The sequence below is a fragment of the Brienomyrus brachyistius genome, chromosome 14 (assembly GCF_023856365.1).
Source record: "Brienomyrus brachyistius isolate T26 chromosome 14, BBRACH_0.4, whole genome shotgun sequence".
Lineage (NCBI taxonomy): Eukaryota > Metazoa > Chordata > Actinopteri > Osteoglossiformes > Mormyridae > Brienomyrus > Brienomyrus brachyistius.
In genome coordinates, this window is record NC_064546.1 from 18,679,935 (window position 1) to 18,703,710 (window position 23,776).

The window sequence follows — 23,776 nt, forward strand, 5'->3', positions numbered from 1 at the left end:
GCTTGCAGCAAAATTCAGATTTCAATGCTGTGATTAGGTAAGCTCAAAAGTGCTCCACTTCAAAACCAAAAATGAAGACAAAGGACAAAGCTTCATTTATTTTTTTGCTGCTTCGCACTCCATTTACAATGATCCAATGAATAATAAAATAACAATGACACACTGTCAGACCAGGTGCCTTTTTCCACAAAAATATTTGGCTACTTCATTTAATTTTATTTTAGAGCCTGTTGGTGCTGACCTAGCATGTAAGCTGCATACAGGTACCAAGCACAGATTAAATAGGCTATCTAGGATGCTGCAGCAGTACAAGGAACAAGGGTCAGAGGATATCATCACATATTATGCAACTTGTGAGCAGCCAGGTCATAGATCCCGACTGAATTTTATATCATTTATAATTTTTTTATATATATACATATATATCTGGAGGGGCGGCATGGTGGTGCAGTGGTTAGCACTGATGCCTCACACCTCTGGGACCCGGGTTCGAGTCTCCGCCTGGGTTACATGTGTGTGGAGTTTGCATGTTCTTCCCATGTCATCGGGGGGTTTCCTCCGGGTACTCCGGTTTCCCCCCACAGTCCAAAAACATGCTGAGGCTAATTGGACTTGCTAAATTGCCCATAGGTGTGCATGTGTGAGTGAATGGTATGCGAGTGTGCCCTGTGAAGGTCTGGCCCCCCATCCTGGGTTGTTCCGTGCCTCATACCCATTGCTTCCGGGATAGGCTCCAGACCCCCCGAGACCCAGTAGGATAAGTGGTTTGGAAAATAGATGGATGGATGGATGGATGGATGGATGGATGGATGGATATATATCTGGAGCATTTATAGTTTAAAAAAAAAACAGGACAAAGAAAAGACCAAATGGACACCAATAAAAAATCAAAATTTTTATTACAAAAATAAGTTACACTCACTTCATCTAACAGTACAAAACAGTCTGCAGGAATGCAAAAGTTGTTGGCCACCAAATATTCACAACTGGTAATATTGCCCTAAGCAAATGCTTGTTGTGGTGACACTTATAGGGAGGATGTCATTGGTGTATGAAGTTTGAATACAATACTTTAAGTGTAAACAGAAGCTGGAGTGCACTGGATGACCAAACAGCCTTGTCCAGTCTACTGCTACAGTGTAATGCCTGCACGGTATGCATTAACACAATATTCAGGGGTACTTAACAGACAAAAAAAAAATGAAAAATGTCGTTGCTTGGATATCAGAATGTTAGCCAGAGTCATGTTGAATTAGGACAAGTCTATGAACAAACAATGGTTCTTACAACTGTGTATGCAACCTTTAAGGAAAACACGTTAATACTACAAAAAGGTTTATTAAAAAGAAAACACTCTTCCATTGGAAAAAACTGGGACATTGCAAGACTTAAAAGCAGTCAATGTCATTAGGATGTTACAAAAGTGTAGCCCCCCCCCCTCCCCCCCAACTGTCATATGACCATAATTATTTCACCTGAAGAAGCAAGGCAGCCAATTCAGTTAAAATGATGGAAGCAAGGCTTGTTCTGCCTCATCACATGAGACCATTTCACACGCCCAGTTTGACTGTTTGTAGCGTTGGGCCAACAGTGTATCTGTTGTCACCCTTGTGCATATTTAATATGGATGAACAAGCCCCGCTTTCATCAGTAAAGTCACCTATTTACAGCACACCCCAGGCAGTTTAAATCCTCCATACTGAGGTAGTTAAACAGACCCTTAAAGTTCTGAAAAGAACCACTTTCCTGGAATGCCTGACTATTCCTGCCTTTTGGTTACACCCAGATCTACCAATCTTTGCCCCAAAGGTGCCCAAAACGAAACAATTAAGTGGATATTCCAGCAAAAATACCGTCAAGCTCCTCCAGGCCACAATAAATTCAAACTTAAGTGCAAAATGCATCTTACATTTTCAGTCTCAGGTTCCTTTCAGGCATCATAAAAGGGGAAATTCCACTCAAAACAAAAAAGAATGTGTGTGTGTATTGCGTATATATATATTGTGTGTGTGTGTGTGTGTCTACGTACTCATACATGACTGGAACTGAGAACTGGTACGCTGTTTCACCTGATCTCGGAAGTCAACACCTGTTGTACGTAGTCCCACTTTTCCTATATTGTAATATTTACAAGACAGGAACTGCATCCTTTTAAGCTTCAAAACACCCATTTCCCAAGATGCCTTGAAGCACCTGAAGGTAAAAAACAGCAAGGCCGAGGGAAAATGTCCAGATGTTGATCGCTCATCGCAGCGAGAAGTTCAAGCTTATGAACAGACTAAATCTCAGTGGAATTCCCCAGATTTAAACTGATAGTTTAAAAGGTATTTTTAAAAGGTCAAAGGGAGACACAAGTGGCAGCTAAAGAAAAGTCCAAGGAAGTAGCATCTTGATCATTGTACTATGATGGCTCTGGACAGACTGCTCTGTAAGACTGCTGAGCCATCGCGTCGACCTTACCATCTCATCCAATGGCAGCCTCCGGTGTAACAAGTCAGTCTTCATAGTTACAGGTCAGGACCGGCCTCGACCCTTTTATCCTGCTAGCCAGGTGACAAAAGGATGCAATTAGAAGAAAATCCACGACAGACACCCACACAACACACATGTGCGTGCACACACACCCACCCACACACATATAGGAGAGAAAAAAAACACTCATAAAAAGTACGAGCAGCTCTGCACCAAAGCCATTTTAACACGACTAGCTAGCATGCTGATTTATTCTTGAAGGACAATTTTAGCCAGGCTTGTGTAAAAGCTACTGTAGTACATACAAATATCAATAAAAAAGGCTGACAGGCACTGAACTCATGCACTCCAACCAGGTTCAACTTATAAAATGACTCATTATCAAACTGTGCTTTTGACGACTTAGAAATTAGAAATTGTTTAATGTTAGGCAGTTGTACTCAATCCAGATGGCAAATTTAGTTTTGGTCCTTTTTTTGTATAGGATCGATATTGCTGTGAATTTAGTACATTACTAGCATTTGGGTAAACACAGATCCTGAAATTCTAAAGTGATAACTGAAAATGATGCTTTAAGAAACATTCAATTTAATTTTACTTAAATTCAGTTTAAGTTTTTAAAAAAATTTATAATGGTATACGAGGTGACATTTACAGCACGTCAATACGTGCAAACCTTCATTTGCCATCTTTTGGCATGGAGTTGAACGACTGAATGCAAATTGAGAAAAGAGTTTTGCCCAAACATGAATTTGAAAACACAATTTGTAGTTTAACACTGACTTGTGTACTTTTATTAAAGCAGACAAACAGCAAAGAATACAAGCCAAAACTAGGACTGAACGTCCTTATTAAAAAACAGAACAAGACAAGCTATTTTCTAGCAATGTTATTGTTGTAACAAACATGGTTATTTATATTTGATACAATAAATTGATGTATTTTTTTGCTGTTAACCTACTTAGGACATGTGGAGAATACTTATTTTTTTGAACATACATAAGACTATTTCATAAAGACTGAGCCTCAGCACAGGAATGCAAGTCTGCAAATTTTCAGACCTAATTATTGTTTTATACCCGGAAAAAAAAATGGTAAAATTCAATTCGTCAGAAGTGGAGTGTATCTGCTGTTCAGTCCAAGCGGTTTCATAAAATATATACAAGTGGAATCTTGTCACCAATTAAAAGAAATAAAAATTATCAAAATACAAAAAGAAAACACCAACATAAGTGGCAACTGTTCATATTTAAGGGTGGGGTCAGTCAGAGACCGTCTCCCGAGTCTCTACACCACACTTCTGTAAATTGGAGCCCTAATCTTCTAGTTCCATTGTTGCCCAAAAGAATCCTGATAAAATTCCTGGTTGTCAGGTCTGTAACCATAGTTAGCAGAATTGTCACCACCATGCACCAGCGGCTGCTGAGCAATGGGCTGGGAGCCCCAGTTCTGATTATTGGTCTGGCGCCGCTTGGAATCTGGCTGGTTGTAAACGTCAGCTTTGCGCTTGCCTCCTACACCTCCACCGCGGCCGCCCCTCGCACCACGTACCCCGCGGCCTCTCGGTTGGATGCTCCCTCTGGCACCTCGCATGCCTCTGCTCGGACCCGGGCCGCCCCGCAGCGAGAAGCCGGCCCTTCCCCTCGGCGGTGTTGTGGCAGCCCCCCCACGGCCTCGGAGCGGGGCGGCACCCCGGGAACCCCTCCCTTGGCTGGGGACCAGATAGTCATCGAAGGCATAGTAGGGGTCCTCGTAGCCGCCGCGGTAGTTGTGGTAATCGTAGCCATAGTCGTAGTAATAGTCTTCGTAACCGTAGTAATCGGGAGGGTAGGAGTAGCCCCCCCTTCCTCCTCTGCCCCTGCCTCTCATAGGAGGTGGCACATGAGATGGGCCGTAGTAATAGTAATCGTCATACCTGAGGCAAACAAGGTGAGGAAGATTGTTACCATCGATGGGTACAGATCATCGCACGTTCCAAACAGGCGAACAAGGACGAAATCAAGCAGCATTACATTTAAGCACAATGTCAGCGCATCTACAACAAACAAGAACAGTCAATGGTCATGTCACCATAGGGTAAGAACAAGTGTACCGTGTTGCACTACTAACAGTGAAAAGGTAAACGGATTTAGCTAGTTTCAGTGCATATCTTATAACTGGTAAATAACAAAAAACTTGCAATAAAACAATAGGAATCCACCGATAAAGAGCACCAGCCAAAGCATTAAATGAAAACCTGGAGAACATCACAGCCATCATCCAAGTCCTTCAAATGTACACACAGTGTTACACTGAAGAAGCATTTTAACTACAACCACTGACAGCAATCTGCACAAAGTGGCATCAGAGGAAGTTATGGTGGAGTCATCCTGGATAAGTCAGTCAAATCTAAAAGTACTGCGCAGGGTGATTCCCATCTAGAAAATGCATCAAATCATTCCTGATCTAATACTTGAGTACCTCATATAAAGCTCACTGAAGAGTCCAGCATCAAGCAGCCAATAAAATAAACTACTAGCTTTTACTGCTGTTTAAATGTTGACCTAACAGTAGCTTACAGGGTGAACTTTTGCACAGAAGTTTCTTTTGTAGAGAAGGTAGGAAAAAAAGCCACCCTACTGCTGACCTGTCATAAACTGTGCGTGGTTTCACAATAAAACAGTTTGATATACAACTACATATAATAATTCAGAGTTATTTCTCATTTTGGGAGACTGGGACAACTTGCAGAAACAAATTCACATGCTACAAGGAAAGTGCCACGGAGCCTGATCAATTTAATGTCAAAACACCTCTGTAAAAGCCTAACTGGATCTTAAAAGCATCTTCTGCGTGTTGACGTGCCAAGAGGGCATGCAGCTATAGATCATGAAAAGAAGCCGGGGAAAACTCAAGCAGCCCAACGGAACATACAGCAAGCGGGTGCCAAAAAGTCCGCTGGAACTTCTTCCCTCATTTTACTCACATTGTTGTTTTAGCATACTGCCTTTGGACTTTGCGTTCCCTCCTCTTCTGGTCGGGGGGCTTTGCAAAAACTATTTCAATGCTTTCTCCTTCCACATCTTTGCCGTTCATCTCAGCTAGCGCCTACGGAGAGGAAGAGGAGGGGAGAAATTAGCGTAGTCCAAGATAAGGGTGCCTAGCTACGCATCTGACAGCAACTGTACCTTCACAGCGCCATCTCTCTCGTCAAAGTGGATGAAGGCGTAATCTTTCAGTTTCTTTACCCGCTCCAGTTTACCAAACTGGCTGAATGTTTTCTCAAGGATCTCCTCAGTTACTGTGCAGGCAAGGTTTCGGACAAACAGAACTTTCACCTGCCAATCAAAGCACAATATTTAGCCCAAAGAAGAACAGACATCAGACATTTATGAATCCACAACAGTTAAACACACACTTCCATTGAAAATCCAAGTTGGAGTGGCTACCTCAAACCACATTCTTGGCCCAACAACTCAAAAATAAGCCATTTCAATTCCACAGCGGACGCCACGAGCCGGGAACCCACATCACCCTACGGATCATCTTCCAGCTGAAGACCGTTCCCTACGGGGTAGGTACCTTGGCCATGACCTCCGGGTCTGGGTCCTCAATGGGATCGGCCCACTCCACCGTCACCACGTTGCCCCACACCTTCACTTTCCCGCTCATTAGTCTACGTCGCGCTTGGGCAGCAGTTTTGTGATCCTCGTACTCCAAGAAACAGAAGCCTCTGTTCTTCTTCTTGTTATCGGGCTGATGGTACAATATTACATCACTGAGACCCTCTGGATGCAGGTGGCATGGGGGGCGGGAACCAGAAAAGGGCAGCATGTCAATAAGGCGTGAGACCAATAGGCCTATGAGACTTGCGTGTACACATCCAGCAAACAAACAAAAGAAAACCTCAAGGCAGGCACAACTAAGGGTGCCACTCCTTCCTTGAGGAGCTTCGAAAGAAGGAATCATCTTTAAATCTCCATCGACTTTCCACTGTAATTACTTTACCTGTGACTTTAGCAAACTCCTCCAAGATCTGCTCTTTCGTTTTATTCTTGGGTATCGAGCCAACAAAGAGCCGGTTATTAGCGACAGATATGCAGACTCCTATGTGTTTGCCAGGCCGTATTTCACTGTTGTTACACTGCGATGTTGGGGGGGGGAGAAACATACCAAGTTACCAAACTGAACCTCTGCTTTTCACCTTCTGTTTACCTGCATCTTCTGATCAACATACCAGCTTCACAGCCTCCTGAGCAGCTTCTTTAGTGCAGAAAGTGATGAAGGCATATCCACGGTTTAGCCCACTGAAGGGGTCCATCATTAGCCTCAGGTCCCATATGGGCCCAGCCTTCTCAAACTGTGGAACAAGCTCATCCTCAAACAAGTCTCTTGGGATTTTGCCTACAAATATCTGAAGAGAAGGATGACATCAAACCAAGGTCACCCTTATCTTGCGACGTCATAGCAATGATTTGGTAACTCCAAGGTCAAGGCATTGGAATCCTCCCACTTTGCAGGTGGATCGTCAAAACTTTCTCTTTTTGTACTAGCAAATCCAACCAGTTTAACAAATCTCACAATTAGAAAGATTTACCTCTGTGCCCACTGGGGGCTGTGTTCCTGGGTACACAGACTCTGGGGGGGGACCTCCGTATTTTCTCTGACCTGTGGTCACGTCTAGTGTGTAGCCAGTTCTCTCCAAGAGGGCCTGTTTCAGGTTTAAAATTGTTTACGTCACACCTTATATACACGCTATAGCACGTTATATACACGCTATAGCAACTAGTGTAACGAGCAGCTTCAACCCATTAAACAATTACAAATCCGCCAATCAACAAATCAGACGCAGTCTACTTTGGGTGGGGCAAAACAGGTGGGTGACAGCAGGAGGTTCAAATGGAAACCAATTTTGCAGCCATAATTTTGCAGTCCTGTAGGACTGTCCTGCAACTGTCAAACCCCCAGAGGTTTTTACAAAGCTTTAAAAGCTTTCAAAGCCTGCTACAGCCACAGGGCTTTCGCTCACAGAGCAGATCCAGTCTGTTTGCAACATTGAACAGCATTACTAATTTGCTGTTTGTCTTGTGATTCTATCCAACATGGTCCAGAATACTGCTCCTTCAGAGGGCTGTATATTTTATTAAAGTCAGTAAAATCCACCACCTTATTTGATAGTACTACAGAAAGGGTCCCTACAGGTACTCAGAGACAATCTCACAGATCAACACATCAGTTCTTCCCCCACCACGAGCATGATGAGCATCGACTTTAGCGCGCACACATCCAGGAAAAAGCAAAGACATACTTTGATTTTGGTTTCATCAGGTCCTTTGTTACTTTCCAATACTTTTGTCCCTTGTTTTTCCCGCTGCCGGTAGGTCTTCATTACTCCACACAGAAAGGCACTTTTGTTCTGTAAGGGAGGGCAAGACGATTTGTCTACAACAGCCTGGAAATTTCGATTCTTGTCCTCTGAAAGACTGTTCACCGATGCACACTTACTTGTACATGTGAAAGGTCACTGTCCTTAAACTCCAGGAGTACTTGCAGAGCACCGTCTTCATTAAACTCTTTCAAAGCTTCAAGTGCCCGTTCGTCTAAGTCACTGTGTACTACCAAACCTGGAGAAGAACATAAAACACCTGAAATTCTGATGACACCGACAGAGAGCATGCTCCTGGGCCACACTAAGAGGTCACATAAAGGCAGCAGTACAGAAAGCATCTCACGGCACAGAACCAAGCTAGGTACCACAGGCCCAACAGGGCAGAGAACTGACCTGTCAACACACAGATTTTCTACAACTGGAACTGGCAGAGAGCATGAGAATCAACACTGGTATCATAAAGTGCCCTCAATAAAGCTTGATGCTTTTAAACTTGTAATCTACAGTTTAGCATACAGTTAATGATGAAAAGGAGCAGATTTTGTGGAAAACAGGAGAAAAACCAGCAACAAAACTGTACTAAAAAAATCATATAATCACATTGGAAATGATACTGCAGTAACAACGCAGCTTATTCACACAGTATGACAGCAGCTGCCACGCTTCTGTCGGCAGGAAAACTTGTGGTTTCAAACAGCTATAATTCTGTATGCCATTTGCCTCGCAGTCCACGGTTCGCAAATTGTCGTCAAAGATTGCGATTTGCTGTATCACATGTTCCACGCTTTACAAAACACAACCTGGATTCAAACAAAACATCTGTGCAAGGAGGAAGCAAGTGTCTCTGTTTAAACACTGCAGTACCCATTTTGTTGGGGAACCACAAAAAGTTGCTTACGTATCCCAATTCCCACTCTCAAAAAGGGAAGAGATTCTCAACATTACAGGACATGCAACTGCAAACGTTAGCAAGGGTCCGAATGTTCGTGCGCCTTACCTGCTAGGTAAATTTCGTCTAGTTTTTCAGCAACTTTCTGTGGTAAACCAGCTTCTAACAAAGCCTGGAAGTGCTCAGAATGGGTAACTGCAGCAGGCGTGTCCATAGGTTCTTCTGTACCATTCCCATTAATGTGTTCAGTGGCCATGATTCCAGAAATCTGTGTAAACGCAATGAGCCAAATTAATCCAAAAATATGGTGATAAAAATAAAAAGTTGTAGGGAAAATGTCTCATGAATTTAGATGTTGGGGAGGGGGTCCAGAGGTCACCCTAGCAGATTCTGCTACAATAATCACAGTAGTGCTAGTGATTCTATCATTATGGTGCCATTATAGACAAGACAAATACGTACTCAAAGCCCCCATTATGTGGTTTTGGTCAAAATCTAAATAAATTATGACAAAGCGATGACATTTGATACCATTTAAGGTACATCCCCAGTGAATCACAAGCATCAGCATGTACACCACAGAGAACCAAGTAAGACTGGATGTAATTACAGTAATTATTAGAGGAATTGTACTGTTAAGCCCTCACAAAGAATACGGTTTACATATACTACGTGTTTAAATGGCAATGACAGTATACACGATGATATAGACTGGACTGCCCGTTCTGGCAGGCAATGGTTAACAGATCACTCTCTAAGTTACTGTTTGACAGGTCTCCTGCCCTGAGCCACAGTTGAGAATATAGCCGCGTTGAACAATGCCCATTCACACTTTCATGGGCCAGTCCAACACGCTGTGCCGAGTCCAGCCCTAGTACACGTGTTTCTGCATACCACCGAGCTTCCGGTTACTAGATAATATTGAATACAAACTGGAAATGCATATTAATCATTTTATTATACCACTGGGAGCGAAGACTCGACCGGTCAATCCCAATGCAGGCTACTGTCATTAAAGCTTCCTGCCATACTCGTGATCAAAAATTAATTTACGACAAACGGCTGGTGACCTGTACTTTTTCCCCCAAAATCTAACCTTTATAACTGGTCCGTCGTCCATGAAAGTCCTCACTGAAATCGGCTACTAATTGTTCAAAATAAGGTATTTAACCGATTATCGCAGCAGGGCCCAAATAATCAACACAAGTCAAAACGGAAAAAGCTAAATCTCCCCAGCCAGTAACATGTCAATTTACTTAAGAGATTAATAGGTTTAACTAGATACCTACCACCGTAAAAACAAAATTACGTTGGTAAAAAAGTTTAGAAGCTAGACAGTTGAACAAAAAGTGTACAGGCTGTAAAGTAATAATGAAAATTAACCTGCTGAACGGCGGAAAGGCCACTCAAACTAGACCGCGCTATGGAGAGATGGGAGGGTATACATTCACTACTGGTGACACTTTTCCACTAAAACTACATTTCTCTTTCTTTTTTAGTTTTTACCACCACTGTAAGCATAGGCCTAGTGCGCAAACACAAGCGGAGTCCATTTTCGAACCGTCGGTCATGAACCCCCGGCCCCAGACCAGGTTACCACGCCGTTTCTACGGCACTAAGAGAGCCACTACTTCAGCTACGTTTTTGACACTTCAAATAAATATTTTTTTCCTACCTGCCGAATGGTCACTAAATCAAGTGGTATATATTTAAAGTTTTTTTTATTTCTTTTTTGTTTGTTTTTTTAAGGAAATGTGTTTTCCCCAAAAATTAAAAATGGTGTGCAACTCCCCGGCTCAAGCCCGGCGCCGCGTTATCGCACAGAAAGATGCAAAATGGCTGCCGCGCTCACGCCGTACGCTCGCCTCCATCGCCGGGGTTTCTCGCACAGCCGCGCACGGACTCGACTCCTCGCCGTACAACACGGGGAGGGGCCGTCTCCTTTTTGTGGGCGGGGTTTGCGTTAATAACAGGTGGAGCTCGCTGTTTTGCGCAGGCGCTTTGGTTGATCCGCTGATCCGTACAATAGTCGGTAATACTATAATGGCTTATATGGGCTGTATTAAAAATAAATATACAGTTGCTAAATTTGACCTTCGTCTATATAATATTGGATTGGGAAAAATGTGTATGGTTTAAGTGGTGGGCGTGTTTTGATGCCTCTTTGCGTAGAGAAAGCATAGATGTATGGCCTTTTGAATTGACCAAAAGGATCGCCGACCTGTTGGGGGCGATTCTAGGAGTCAGGACATCCATCCACCTATCTATCCATTTTCTGTAACAGCTTGTTTTATTTAGGGTCGTGGACGGTAGACCACGGGCGCAAGGCAGGGAGAGTCAGGACATTAGATATGGAAACGGGACACTTTGAGCGGAGCACTGCTCTCTGAAAATAATAAAAATATTATTTACATATATACATGTATATATATATCCATCCATCCATTTTCCAAACCGCTTATCCTATTGGGTCGCGGGGGGTCCGGAGCCTATCCCGGTAGCAATGGGCACGAGGCAGGGAACAACCCAGGATGGGGGGCCAGCCCATCGCAGGGCACACTCACACACCATTCACTCACACAGCCCATCGCAGGGCACACTCACACACCATTCACTCACACATGCACACCTATGGGCAATTTAGCGACTCCAATTAGCCTCAGCATGTTTTTGGACTGGAGTACCCGGAGGAAACCCCACGACGACATGGGGAGAACATGCAAACTCCACACACATGTGACCCAGGCGGAGACTCGAACCCAGGTCCCAGAGGTGTGAGGCAACAGTGCTAACCACTGCACCACCATACCACCCCTATATATATATATATATATATATATATATACATCCATCCATCCATTTTCCAAACCGCTTATCCTATTGGGTCGCGGGGGGTCCGGAGCCTATCCCGGAATCAACGGGCACGAGGCAGGGAACAACCCAGGATGGGGGGCCAGCCCACCGCAGGGCACACTCACACACCATTCACTCACACATGCACACCTATGGGCAATTCAGCAACTCCAATTAGCCTCAGCATGTTTTTGGACTGTGGGGGGAAACCGGAGTACCCGGAGGAAACCCCACGACGACACGGGGAGAACATGCAAACTCCGCACACATGTGACCCAGGCGGAGACTCGAACCCGGGTCCCAGAGGTGTGAGGCGACAGTGCTAACCACTGCACCACCATGCCACCCCTATATATATATATATATATATATATATATATATATATATATATAATACAAATAATATATATATATAACATATTTGTATATATATTTTTGTATATATGTGTGTTTGTATATGTGTATATATGTTAAACGTTATTAAACAATCTAAAATGTTTTTTGTTTTTTTGCCAAATGTTTCACAGCAATCTTTTTGAAATATCGTTCAAAATGGTTCTATGATGCTGACATCATGTATTGGAAGTGGTTTGGAAATGAATCTGCATTGACCTTTTACGTGTTCAGGAGAAAGCGATGCACTCATATATTATCAGTTCACAGCGCCTGGTGTCGCTCTTTTCAAGGAATTATTTAACAGTTATTTTTGGTTGAAGTGCGTTTGCAACCAATTTCTTGAGCAGTGCTTTTCTTAATATAGTATATATTAATGATGTAGTGCAATAGACATATTTACCACTTGTTTTAGGAGTTGGCCGTTTCTTTAAAAGTTACATATACTAATATATATAAACTATAAATTTTTGGTTTATAGTTGTAAAAATGTAATTTCACTATTAAACAAAATGCAAAATACTCATACTTCGACTTATATGTAAATAAAACGACTTTTTTGTTTTTGATTAACATAAAATGTGAAGGAACATAAAACATAGAATCAAAGCAAAAAAGTAGCAAAACATTTATGTTTCAGTAGTACATATTGTACTATATTTATATTTTTGCTAAATAATACTAATAATCAGTTTTGTGACATTGTAACTGAACAAACAGCAATATTGGCTTTGATCATCTGAACAGTATCCATTATATGAACTGTGTAATTATTTATTGTCCTACTGTTATCTGGCTACGTTAATTTTATTATGACAAAAACTGTAAAAGATTTTTATAAAAATGGATCAGAAACATTCACTGGAAAACTTTTCAACAGGACTTTTATTTTGGAAGACGAAATAATTTACAGCAGTGTAGCTCAGGGCAGTGTAGATGCTGCTGTTGTAACCACCTGTTACTCAAACCTCCTTCATAAGGCTTCAAACTCATCGATCCTCTGCTTGGTGTTACCCTGCCGGATCTGCTTCAGTGTCTTGTATTTGTCTTTTCCGGCTCGCACGTTTTCTGCATGGAGCTGGTCGTTCTGGGTGCTCTTAGTCTCATCCCGGGCCAGGGACAACTCTGAGCTGAGGGTCTAAATGAGCACATTGGAGGTCAGTCACAAATCATTTTTCAGCTTTAATTCTCTGGAACCAGGTCGACTGAAAATGCCTAGCATCAGGGCGTTAACTTAATTTTATTTATTTGTTTATTTATTTGTTTGTTTTTGTTTGTTTGGCAGCACGTTTGTCAAAAGAGGCATACAACTGGGGCAGACAATACATCATAAGCATCAAGAATAGGTCGAATATCTTGACTTTTCTTGACACTGATAGGACACTGGCTGTTGATCAGTGATGAAGGTGCACTATGTTCAAGAACAACAAAGACTTTTGAGTTAACGGAATGAAAAAACGTGACCATGAATGCGCTCACCTTCAGCTGCATCTGCAGTCGCTCATTTCTCTCTGCCTCTGGGAGACGCTCCTCCTCGTCACGGTCGTTGCTGATACCCTCCATCTGCAGCTCCGCACTATAGGTATTGTGCTCCTTTGTGTCGTTGTGGTCGTGGTCTTCAACATACTCAGCGGCTGGATAGGTAGGTGCCATCATCTCCATCTGTACCTCCTCCTCCATCCTTTTTGAGTCCATTTGGACCTCCGTGGCCTAAGAAACAACACACGGCTTCCATTTTGGTTGCATGTAACGCTAATGCTAATCTGCTAATCATCAGACAAGAAATAATAAAGAAACCTTGGGGGGAGAAACGCTCTTTTTGTCTAACCAGTCTTGTTTTCTGTGACACATATACAGGTGAGAGCAAGCTTGGCAGCAAAGGGCACCCACCTTCAACAGCAGCCATGGAGCTGGGGGTTAATGGCCTTACTCAAGGGGCCACAGACATGAATTCTGATCACAGGCTCAGAGCCAACTGAGCCACATACTGCCTCCCAATATTGATTGTGGTTAAGTTTTGTCCTGGATATTATCATTCAACCACTGAACTTCTGAATTTTCAGTTTACAATGCCTGGAGTCACACTTTTAAAGGAATTCAACAGTTCAGTTGCAGTCGTAACCAGTTTTTGAGGAATACTGTTTCTGAGTATATTATATTTTAATACCTCAGTATGACAGAAGTATTCCATGATTAATGTCTTTGGAGTCCTGCTTTGTGTATTTCAATACAGACGCTCCTCTACTTACGAACTTTCAGACATATGAACGAAGAGGACTGTGAGTCCAAATCGTGTTAATTGGGCTCCCGTTTCCTGTCCGCAATATACATTTTTTTTTTTCTGCACTCCAGTTCCGCCCAGTACGACTTCTGGCCGCTACTCCCGCCGCGCAGCAGCGTAGCGTGCAAACTCCCAGTATCCTAGTTCTTTGTACTTGCGTATACCCTTAAAATGTTGTTGAACTTACGAACATTTCATGTTACGATCAGCCGTTCGGAACGTATCTCATTTGTAAGTAGAGAATAAATATGTATACAATCGAACTACGGTTCTTAAAAGCCTCACATCTCGTACAGTTTGCTTATCAACCATATCGTTCAGTAAAAAAAATGTATAGGCTGTCGAACATATTTTCGGTTCGCAACCAACTAACCATTTCTCACTTAAACCTGTCTGACAAATGCATGCATATGAGTCCATTCTACCGTTAACGTTCGTGCAGTGAACATCTCTGCTGAAATTTTTTTTACTTGTAATGTAAGTAATCATTTTGAGCTCTGGAACAGATTAATCCAATTTACATTATTTCTTATGGGGAAAAAAATATTTCTGTTTTCGACTAAGTCAGTTCTTGAACAGCCTTCTGGAATGGATTGAGTTTGAGAACTGAAGTTTCATTGTATATCATTTATTAGCACAGTACCTTTTCGTTGGTATTCAATGTCGTTGTCATCAGCTGTAGCTCTTCTTTTGTCTTCTCCAAGTCATTTTGGACCTCCATGGCCTTAGAGAAGACAACCCACCTTCAGAACATTGTCTTCTGACAAAGCTAATAAGCTGATCTTCAGATAAGGAATATTTACTGTACTGAGTCTGCTCCTCGATATTATCATTCAAGAAGGTGTCCATCCATACAGTCTCCCTAATTTCTTGACCTGCTAGGCATGAAGGTAGCTGAAGGACACTTACCCTGCTCTGCCACGTGACGGCTTCCTCTTCCTTGCACCTCTTCGCTTCCTCCAACATGCTAATCTTGGCTGTGTATTCAGCTAACTCTGCAGCCTAAGAGAAGAGACCTCGCTGAGTCACTGCCAGATCTCTCACACCAAAAGCTCCTGACTTGTAACCCAAGATGTCCAATCTAAGGATCACAGTCCTTACAAGGTGCTTATCAAGGAGACCCACGATCTCACTTTTATATTCACTCATACAATCGATGTGCAAAACTAAACTAGGCAGAACACAAAAAGTAATCAGAATTGGAGGTTTTGGTCTGTAAGGGTGATGATACACAGGGCAACATTTTGGGCAATGTTGCTGACCAGTGAATCTTAGGCACTTTTCCATTGATATTGGGCAACACATTTCTATTTGAAAAACTTTGATCGGCAGTGGGCAACTTTTTGCAGTCACCCAGATCCAGATGAGTTGCCCTTTGTCTCACTTTGTTGGTTGGTTGGTTGGTTGCCCAGCAACATTGCTCAAAAAAGCTGCTGTGTGCGTCACCACCTTTTGGGTTGCCCGTGTCTTCCAGCCTCACCAGCTGTTCCTGGGTCTGAGCTTGGTGCTCAGCCTGCCTGGCCAGCTCGTCTTTTGCAAGGAGAGCAGCCTGCCTCTCTGCCTCCAGCCTCACAGCCTCCTCCTCGGCCCTCCTCCTCTCCCGTTCCAGCTCCAATGCATGTGCCATCTGTTCCTGCAGTTCTGATGTTTGAAATCTATACTTGATATTTGGGAAGTCACAATCACAAACGTACTCACTGGATAACTCAGCGTTTTACTGTCGTGCTAGGAGCAAGCCTCCCTCTGAGTGCTGGCACATTCAGGACATAATGAATGTAGAAACGTGGGTGGCATGGTCATTTACTGAGGGCTAGTTTGTATTTTTTTTCCTTCCAAGTGCTGGCCAGGGCCAAACTTCCTTATTTTCAGGAGGAATTCCTAGTCTGAAATAGGTAATCCATGTGTTGCATGAGCTTCTTGCTCATAGGAGTTTTACTTACACAACAATGTTCTGAGGGTAAAAGAAAATTGATTGGATCAGAAAGATAGTCAATCAAATTGTAGAGGAGGTGGGTCCAAGACATCTGATTGGTCGGTCCCATGAGCACCTTTCTTCCACGTTCGCTGCTTTTTTCTTGCAGTCCACAGGCATGCAGTTTGGTTAAATGGCACCCCTAAACTGGCCATTATGAATGAATGACACACTTTCAATGCGCTTTTCAAGAAACCCAAAGCGCTTTACAGAAGCAATGGGGAGCCATTTCAACCCCCACCACTGTGCATCACCCACCTAAATGGTGCAACAGCAGCCATTCTGCCCCAGTACGCTCAGCATACTGTAGCTAAGGTGGTGAAGGGGCAGGAGAGAATTCACCAGTTAGATAAAGGGGACGATTTGGAGGCCAGATTCGAAAGGGCCACAGGGGTCTATTTTAACCAGGACATTCGGGACATTTCATCCAATAGACAGTCCCATTTTTAAAGCACAGTATTCCTGTTACTGCATTGGGATCCACACTGACCACAGCATGGGCTAACCTGCTGGCCACAGTGTCCCCATCACTCGGGGAAGAAGCAAAAATTGCTTGCAAGGTAAATTAATTTACAGTTTAATAAAACACATTAGCTTTGTGCGCTTCAATAAATTCTGACCGGGCTACACAGACTGCAGTTAGTGGCTAGTTGTTAGAGGTTCCATGTTGGTTGAGTTTTGGAGTATTTTTACATTGTGATCAATACTTTTTCCCCCCAGAAACACATTTAAAAGCAAGACTTGTAATCATAATTCTGTCTTAGTGATTAATGTGAGGGTAGGTTTATGGGAATAAGATTGCACACTTTGTCTAAGCTTATAGTTACGTTCCCTAAGAATGACATATTTTGTTTCAGTGCAATTCCTGTGGAAGTGACACTGTACACTTTTTTCTTCTTCTCTAAAACTCAATAAAAATATTCTTGAGAAAAGCGAGACTTAAGTTATTGCAACTTTATCAAAGAAAGTTGTCAAAATCGTATTTAAAACATTTCAAGGCCTAAAATTCAGAATATTGGATTTTAGCCATTTTGAGGTCCCAAGAAAGCCCTGACATACCCTTTTCTGCATTTTTAGTCTTCTCCTCAAACTCTTCGAGTCTTGCTATCAGTTTCTTTTTGTCTCTCTCCACCTGTTCCTTCTCTTTTTCAATGGCCTCCCTCCTCTTCTTCTCATTCTCCAACTGGGCTCTGTTGGGAAATTCAATTGAAAACAAATTAATGGCACTGAGATAGACAGCTAAAACAACACGCTGGGGTCCTAGTAACCCAGTGATGGTGCATGTACAAATGTGGCACTATTGTAAGATTAGTTGGAAATCTGGAGGTTGAAGACTGAGCATTAATTCGTACCATGCTGGATATTCAGATTTTAGCTGGGGTTGCTGCTAAAACTAAGGTATACTTTGGGTATGGTTGGTTGGGCCACACTCTGCTCTGGAAGCTCGAGGACCAGAGTGGACGCTCACCTCTCCATTTGCTTCTGGTGCTTCTCTTCACGGGCCTGCGCCTTCATCTGCTGCACCTCAGTGGTGTCGGGCTTGCGGCGACGCATGTACAGTTCATGGTTGCCCATGCACAGGGCCAGGATGCTCTTGTTGACGTGCACACGAGGGGCATAGAACAGAAAATCCTGACAGAGCGAAAAAGGCGGCTATGAGGAGGACGTTCAACTGTTATGATGCCTCTGGCTTTGATAACTCAACAGATATTGCAGCAAATCAAAATAAGGTTTATTTGTCTAATGCGTGTCAGTACAGCACACAGCCAAAGACGCAGGCAATGAACTGAGTTTCCTGAGATCTCACAAAAGGTATCAGTAGACAAGAAATTTTGGTAAAAGTCAAAAGCAGCTGTTTCTTATTTCAAGGTGCTGAACATGATTCTAATTATTAAAACTCTATGATTTCTTTGAGAGCACCGATGCTTCACCATCTATCCATTTTCCAAACCGCTTATCCTACTGAGCCTATCCCAGACGCAATGGGCACGAGGCAGGGAACAGCCCAGGATGGGGGGCCAGCCCATCGCAGGGCACACTCACACACCATTCACTCACACATGCACTCCTACGGGCAATTTAGCAACTTGCTTCATTATGCATTTGAGAATTATGTACATAAGGCATGTAAGAGCAGAAGTCCAAGTCTACTCGAAACTTTGCTTTGCCAGTCGCTTGTTAAGCTGCTAAAGAACATGTCTAACATCTCGTGATTTATTATTCTACATGATAATATCAGAAGCAGATCAGAAGCAGCAACTTGTTTTGTGTTTTAATCATCAAAGGTTTTGCTAAGTGTTAATTTGTTAGCAATTATAAGTTTTAAATAGAGAATCTTATATCAAGACAAGCTTAGCTCAGTGTCATGTTCCCAGATGGTGCAGTGCTGTATTAATCAGACGAATCAACTTTTTTTCTGAATAAACAAAATTACTTACTGGAGCCTTCTTGTCGACTGGTTTTATGATGAACTTCTTGTCATTAAATGATATGTTCCTAATTTCACTCCATGGAAATCCAATCTTGGGAGACAATCTGAAATAAAATCAAGCACTTATGCATCAGAATGTCAGAGTGTATCATACCATAATGTCTTCGCAATTACTACAATGTTTTTAAAATAAATTTTCCACAATAGGAAATATTTATGCAACACGTATTCAGCAAAAATACTGAAGTTCATCTTCATCATCTTTGCATTCATAAACAACAAAATGAACGAAATGATCTACCAGGGAGAAATAGATTTATATATTCACTTAATCACCTCTAAGATCTACTATTTTGCTTTCTAAACAATGCATTATGTTTTGATGAATTACTGCGGTGTAAGACCGGTGCAAACACATGGACACAAACACGTCAAAGTTCACCCTTACTTGTCTTCCTTTTCATAAATGTTTAGTCCCAAAGCATCAACTCCCATCAACAATTCTGTTCCTTTTTTGTTTTTAATGTCAAAGAAGTTGACGCCATACATCTCCAGGTCCTGAGCTATCTTCAAGTACTCCAGCACAGCATCCTCCCTGTTCCAGAAATGTTCAGGGAATGTCATGCGAATGTTCTTCAAGTACGTGCCATACAGACTCAGCAAAATGAAATCAACAAACAGAATGGACACAAGCGCAGACACAGACACACATAATGTGGCAACTCCAGTTAACCTCAGCATGTTTCTGGACTCTGAGGTGAAACCCCACAATGACACAAGGAGAACATGCAAATTCCACACACACAGAGCCAAGGCAGAGACTCAAACCCTGATGTCACCCTATATACTAAATGAAATACTTGCGAAACAAAGCGCATGATCAGAACTCATCCAGTACTGGACATGAGTGGGCAGAAGAACATGCTCCTACTTCAGACCTACTTCAGCATTCCTCGGTGCTCCTTGTGCCACACCTGGATGCGTTCCTCCCATTGCTCTTTGGACAGCTTGTGTTGGTCCAGAACCCTGACCAGAGATGCAGCATCATTGCCGTTAGGGTTGTTCACTTGCCTGTTTACTTCGTAACATTCCCAAGTATATCACTCTTTTGTTACTTAGGGTTCTTCATCTTGAGGAATTCCAATCAAGGTGCTTCATAAGAATAACTGAAAATGGGCCATACATCCTCGAGATCAAAGATTAAATACAAAAGTTGGATTCATAGAACTTTCAGCAAGCGGTACAAGACCTCAAAGAGGAAGTGACAGGAAACCAGTAAGCGAGTTCATCAGCGGACAAAAACTCCAGGTGAAATATAGACACCAGTTAATGGTAATCTAATTCAGGAATCAAACTCACAAACCTAGAGGTATGTAGCTACAGTATTAATCACCAAGCATGTTGTTCTGTTATGTCTTTTGTTTTTTTTGTAAAGAGTCAGAAAATAAGAATTGAATAAAAACAAGGATGTGCAGGCGAAAAGCATGCAGTCACTGACCTCCGGGGAACTAGCATGCTGGATGATAAGTATCCAGGCTGGTGGATCTCTTCAGAAAAGTCACTATACTTGGTCTGCACTGAGTATGATGCTAACAGCACAGCGGTCTCTGGAGGGCAGTAGATTTCATCGCTCAGAATCGCATCCTTCACTTGCAAGTAGAAGTACTTCTGGGTGATATCCTGGATGAGCTCTGCAGACACGTCTTCTGGGAAGAACCTGGCCCGGAATTTGAACTGCATCGGGTTGTCCTTCTTAACATCCTGTGCGGACAGCTGAGGGAAGCAGGCCAGATGAAGTATGAAGATGCTAGCACAGTCATAAAATATTAATTTGCTCCTTGCTAACTTTAGCTGCCTTTATTTTCTGCATTTACATTTTTTTGTAAAATACTGCCTGAAAGATTTCATCCATCCATCCATCCATCTATCTATCTATCTATCTATCTATCTATCTATCTATCTATCTATCTATATGCATAAATGGTTCAAAAACCAATTATTTCAAAACCATTTTCAATGAAGAATTTTTGGATGATTATGAAGGTAACTGTACAAGTTCAGGCAAATTGACTACCGGAAATAATGGTTAGGCATATTCTAAGATTAGTTCATAGAACTTACATTTAGAAACAGTGTTTATAGGAACAGTTTATAGAAAAGGTTATTACCGTACCTTTTTATCCAGCCTTAGCCAGGAGAGGTATCCTTTGCTACTTACATACTGGAGACCAAAATACCATTGCTCACGCAAACCAATAGTTCTCACAACCTATGGTGAAAAGGAAATGGGTAATGAGTTTTTCACTATGCTGGAATGTACTAATTATGACACAAAATTCATGAAAATAGTTTTGTGGGAGCATAATCCTTAATGTTCCCGTTTAATTTTATTGGTGAATGAAAAACACTTTTTTTCCAAGACTTGTATTGTCACTTCAATGGCTCTTTATTGGTTAATGATTTTTTTTTGTCTACACACATTGCTTAGCATTCCAGGTTCTTGTAATGCTTATGTGTGTTTTTCCAGTACCATGACAGCAGAAACTGGTTTACTGCAGTGACCCACCTGGTCAAAAAGTTGTCTCCCAGTGGTGTTAACCTGGATGAATAATTCCAGCTCGGAATCCATTGTGGTGACACGAATTTTAACCTGGGGAGATACATTACATGCAAATCACAAACCAGATATGCGAAAAGATAAAAGCACTCTACTATTTTTAAGCAATGAAAAACGCACTGTAAGCTTTACTGTATACCTTTACAACATTGAGTGTGATTATGCTGTATACATTAAGACAAACATAAAGCAAAGATTTTAATATAACAGTCATCTATCCATCGATAAAGTCTCACCAAATTTTTATTTATATAGACCTCAGGTAAATCTGAGACCACACAGTCAAGGGAACATTCTTCCTCTGTTCTGCTTTAAACATTATTACCTAATGTAATTTGTCGCACTTAAAAGTATTTAAATCAAACACATATGCCCTGCTTTTAAACGAGTACTGAAGTGAGTGAAATTAAATTTTAGAGCAATGAAGAGACACTGAGTCACCACAGAAAAACATTCATAACAGTTCAGTCTAATCAGTGAAAGGTTTCAGAATTTATCAAAGAAAAATATCAGTACTTCTCATTGACTTGTCATACAGGTGGCAAGATTAGATAAATGGAAATGTGACTGCAGAGTGTAGAAGGTCAGCCATGTAATCTCTGTTTGACTTTCATTCTGGCGTTACTACAATACATATCATTTTTACACGTTTGGGTAAATGAATAGGGATGATCTGAGACGACGTGAAATGGTTACATGGTGATATTCTCAAATTCTGAATACTGATATCAAACGCGCTGGTACAACTTTTGTCTCTCAGTTACTTAATTGCTTCTGTAAACTCTTGGTAACAATACCCAATTAATGGGTAATAATTTCTCTGAACACAACTCTTAAACTCTTAAATGAGCATCACTCATTAGCAAATAAAAAATGATGTATACATTATTATTATTTCCTGGGGGAAAACAAGGTTGTCTATGAGGCGAGGCATCAAATATTTTGGGGATTATGAAAAACAACACGTCCTATCACACTTCCTGGGGCTTTTAAGTCTTGACGTTCGGTAACACTTTAAAATAACCTAATTCACATTAACAAGGCAGAAGTCACTAAGTCCGTGGAGTATGCCCCGACATCCAGCTAGAAATCAACACTGGAAGTCACTCATGCGACCCAGGCTGTTCAATCACTGGGGCAGACCGCAGAAATATTCTGCGGCCATACAGGACAATGTATGTCGGCAGAGGTAACAAAGCTCGCATAGGCGCGGAGGCCAACGCACGGGAGGGTGACCTGGTACAGGCCGTTGGTTAAAGCCAACAAACGTGACATTTATTTTATTTAAATTAATTCACTTGACCATTAATGTTATGTTAATTTTGTCCGTTAATGCCAGTTAGCGTTGTATTTGTCCAGCATCGCATTATGCTCCGTGCCTTGTACATTATAGACAAGCAAGGAGAATACAAGTTCATGTCGAGCTTGGAATTAGTAACTTTCATAATTTAAAGTATGTGACATTCTTCATTTAAAAAAATACATTTTAAAAGCAGCTGTGTACTTTTTAATGTACTTTTTTATGCGTATTTTCCTGTCTCTGCTACAATTTCAAGGGTAGAGCCCCAGTGACAAAAGTACAATTTTTCACCCTTTTTTCTGAGAATGTACCATGTACAGAAAACCGAGGAAGATGAAACCAATTAAATAAACATGTTAATATGTTTAAAAGTTACAGGTGAGACCTGAATACCACCAGTTATGTAAAGAAACCAGCGATGTCAGCACCCAAGAATGTAGTTAATGAGTAAAGTTAATGAGTCTGAAGATCACTTCTCAATCGCAGGACACTCCGATTACGTATTTTCTGGATATAGACTGTTAAGATGTTAAAGAAAACGTTACGAGGTGCTGTGATGATCATTCCATTAATAAAATAGCATAGGCCTACTTTCAATGTGCAACATACATTCAAGCTATTCATTTGGAAAATAATTTCGACGTTATTTTACATTTTTCAGGCAATCTTGTGCTTGACTGAGACCTAGCTATATATATATATATTATTTTTAACAATTTTACAATTTAAATAATACTGCCTTATATACTACCGATCACTTTCATACATTAATCGGCAATGAAATTCAATTCCTTTTAATGCTGTTTTGTTTGAGAAAAAAAATGTGTTTTCATGGATGGTTGGGTTTTTAAAACAAGTATTTCCTTTCAGTCCCCAATCATAGTAAAATTTAGTATTTTGAATTATTTTTATGTAAAAGTGTTTTTGCAGAAAGTTCTCATAAAAGGTTCTTACTGGTTTCGGCATTTTCAGTCCTTTCCAGGTATCGTAGCAAAGAAATTTCGCGTTTCAAGCGGATTTGTCTTAAGTGTTGTCCTGTGAAATGAAATAGAGCACAAGGTCCCGTCCGTGAATCCTGAAGCAAATTATGATTCTAATTATTATTATATATTTTATTCTATTGCGCGTTTTTCCGAATCCCTAAAGCGTAGTGTACTATAATTATAAGTACCGCAAGCCCAGACTGCGCGCCCAACCAAG

General features: G+C 41.6%; 2 protein-coding genes across 8 annotated transcripts; both read right to left on the reverse strand.

Moving 5' to 3' along the window:
* Window positions 1-882: 882 nt before the first annotated feature.
* Window positions 883-10,620, reverse strand: LOC125707300 (heterogeneous nuclear ribonucleoprotein Q). Of its 6 annotated transcripts, none has more exons than XM_048974346.1 (12): window positions 10,405-10,619; window positions 8,838-8,997; window positions 7,957-8,075; window positions 7,760-7,867; window positions 7,049-7,162; window positions 6,689-6,865; window positions 6,460-6,595; window positions 6,034-6,239; window positions 5,640-5,789; window positions 5,438-5,559; window positions 4,024-4,387; window positions 883-2,540 (listed from the first exon to the last, which is right to left on the reverse strand). In XM_048974346.1, the coding sequence occupies exons 2-12, from the start codon at window positions 8,983-8,985 to the stop codon at window positions 2,508-2,510; spliced, it is 1,677 nt and encodes a 558-aa protein (XP_048830303.1). In that variant the 5' UTR covers window positions 8,986-8,997; window positions 10,405-10,619; the 3' UTR covers window positions 883-2,507. The 6 variants fall into 6 exon arrangements, with proteins under 6 accessions (XP_048830303.1, XP_048830302.1, XP_048830299.1 ...); XM_048974345.1 differs by having other exon boundaries at window positions 883-2,543; XM_048974342.1 differs by having other exon boundaries at window positions 883-4,387; window positions 10,405-10,620.
* A 2,222-nt stretch (window positions 10,621-12,842) lies between these two features.
* Window positions 12,843-23,776, reverse strand: ezra (ezrin a). 2 transcript variants are annotated; one of them, XM_048974349.1, is made up of 15 exons: window positions 23,748-23,776; window positions 23,531-23,611; window positions 21,226-21,309; window positions 20,833-20,928; window positions 20,158-20,432; window positions 19,602-19,685; window positions 19,108-19,254; window positions 18,667-18,763; window positions 17,697-17,860; window positions 17,288-17,418; window positions 15,737-15,897; window positions 15,166-15,258; window positions 14,900-14,980; window positions 13,455-13,685; window positions 12,843-13,113 (listed from the first exon to the last, which is right to left on the reverse strand). In XM_048974349.1, the coding sequence occupies exons 2-15, from the start codon at window positions 23,540-23,542 to the stop codon at window positions 12,949-12,951; spliced, it is 1,821 nt and encodes a 606-aa protein (XP_048830306.1). In that variant the 5' UTR covers window positions 23,543-23,611; window positions 23,748-23,776; the 3' UTR covers window positions 12,843-12,948. The 2 variants fall into 2 exon arrangements, with proteins under 2 accessions (XP_048830306.1, XP_048830305.1); XM_048974348.1 differs by having other exon boundaries at window positions 23,531-23,770.